The following is a 1,237-nucleotide window of genomic DNA, read 5'->3' as shown; positions in this document are numbered from 1 at the left end:
ACTGTTTGTGATGCTCGGATTCAACGTGACGGCCTTCTTCTCCAACGCCTACGTGCACTGGGAGTACGTGAAGCTGAATCGTGAGGTGCTGGAGGAGCGGCGTCGCCGCCTTGAAGAGGAGCAGGGGAATGGGGGTGCGATGATCCGGAATGGCTCCTTCCTTGTGGATCAGGTGGAGGAGCTTCGGGGAGAGAGGGCACTGACCGTGGGAGATTCCCTCGATGGCACTGCCCGCATGGGTGCGAGGGCCGCGACGCACGCTGTCATTTGCTGCGAGGATGGAGGCAAGCACGGCGGCGTCGGCGCTGTGGGCGCGCCGCCAGGCAGGTAAGCACCTGTCGCGGTGGCGGCCGCTGCTGTTGTGTTGTCGTCGTGCGTATGTGTGTGTGTGTGTCGGGGGGAAGTGCGTGGAGAGGCAAGGGGGCAGCGGGGGGCGGGGGCGGGGGCGGCAGCAACGGAACGAAGAGAGGGCCTTACTGTGCGCTCACGGCGTGTTGCGTTTGCGTCTCTGAGTTCGAACAGCGCTTTGTGCCCCTCGCTGTGCTTCTCTCGGGTCTCCCATTTGTTTTTGCGTTTACTCTTCGTGGCGGCAGCTGTCTGCCTCATTCCCGTTGTTTTGTTATATATAATATATAAATATGTGTGTGTGTATATTGTTTTGTGTGTGTGCGTATATATTGTTTTACTTTCCGTCTGCCTTTTTGAGGTTGTGTCGCCTTGTTGCGTGCCACTCCTTCCGCTGCGGGCGCGCGAGGGGGCGGGCGTGGGGTGCCCGGCTCGTGTGTAGTCCCCAAGCCTGTGCGGGGAGGCCCCTCGGGCGCTGAGCCGCCGGTGCATGGAGGTGCCTTGCAGGGGCGCAGGGGGCCGACTGCTCCCGCTGGGGAGGGGAGGGCGCCATGGCGTTGCCTTTCGCGGCGCTTCTCACCGCCACTCTTCGCTGTTCCGCTGCGGCGTCTCCCACATCTCCCGGTGGGGCGGTGCGACGGGGCCCTCGCACGCCTCGCGGGCGTGGACGAGTGGAGCAAACGCACAGAAGAGCGTGGGGAGTGCGAGACGCAAAAGGAAAATAAAATAATAATGAATAATAATGAGAGGGAAAAGGGGGTGCGGGGCAAAGTGTCCGCGTCGAGTTGGCGTGGCTTTGCCCTCTCAGGCGCGCCCCCAGCGCCCTCGGCGTGGAGGGATGCGGCGGCTGCGGGGCGCAAAAGTCCGCCGCGTCGCGTCTCTGCAAGGGGCC

At 63.1% G+C, this 1,237-nt stretch overlaps 1 protein-coding gene across 1 annotated transcript, besides 4 other annotated features; it reads left to right on the top strand.

The window, feature by feature from the left end:
* Positions 1-10: 10 nt before the first annotated feature.
* Tco025E_09726 (uncharacterized protein) lies at positions 11-331 on the top strand (the record flags this gene model as incomplete). Its single annotated transcript, XM_029376536.1, has 1 exon — positions 11-331. The coding sequence occupies one exon, from the start codon at positions 11-13 to the stop codon at positions 329-331; it is 321 nt and encodes a 106-aa protein (XP_029223413.1).
* Positions 332-357: 26 nt separating this feature from the next.
* Positions 358-394: a microsatellite.
* Positions 395-620: 226 nt separating this feature from the next.
* Positions 621-654: a microsatellite.
* Positions 640-672: a microsatellite.
* A 393-nt stretch (positions 673-1,065) lies between these two features.
* Positions 1,066-1,089: a microsatellite.
* Positions 1,090-1,237: the final 148 nt, after the last annotated feature.

Source organism: Trypanosoma conorhini, assembly GCF_003719485.1.
Source record: "Trypanosoma conorhini strain 025E chromosome Unknown Tco_14.4_contig_01249, whole genome shotgun sequence".
NCBI lineage: Eukaryota > Euglenozoa > Kinetoplastea > Trypanosomatida > Trypanosomatidae > Trypanosoma > Trypanosoma conorhini.
This window is presented reverse-complemented; position numbering and strand designations above follow the sequence as displayed.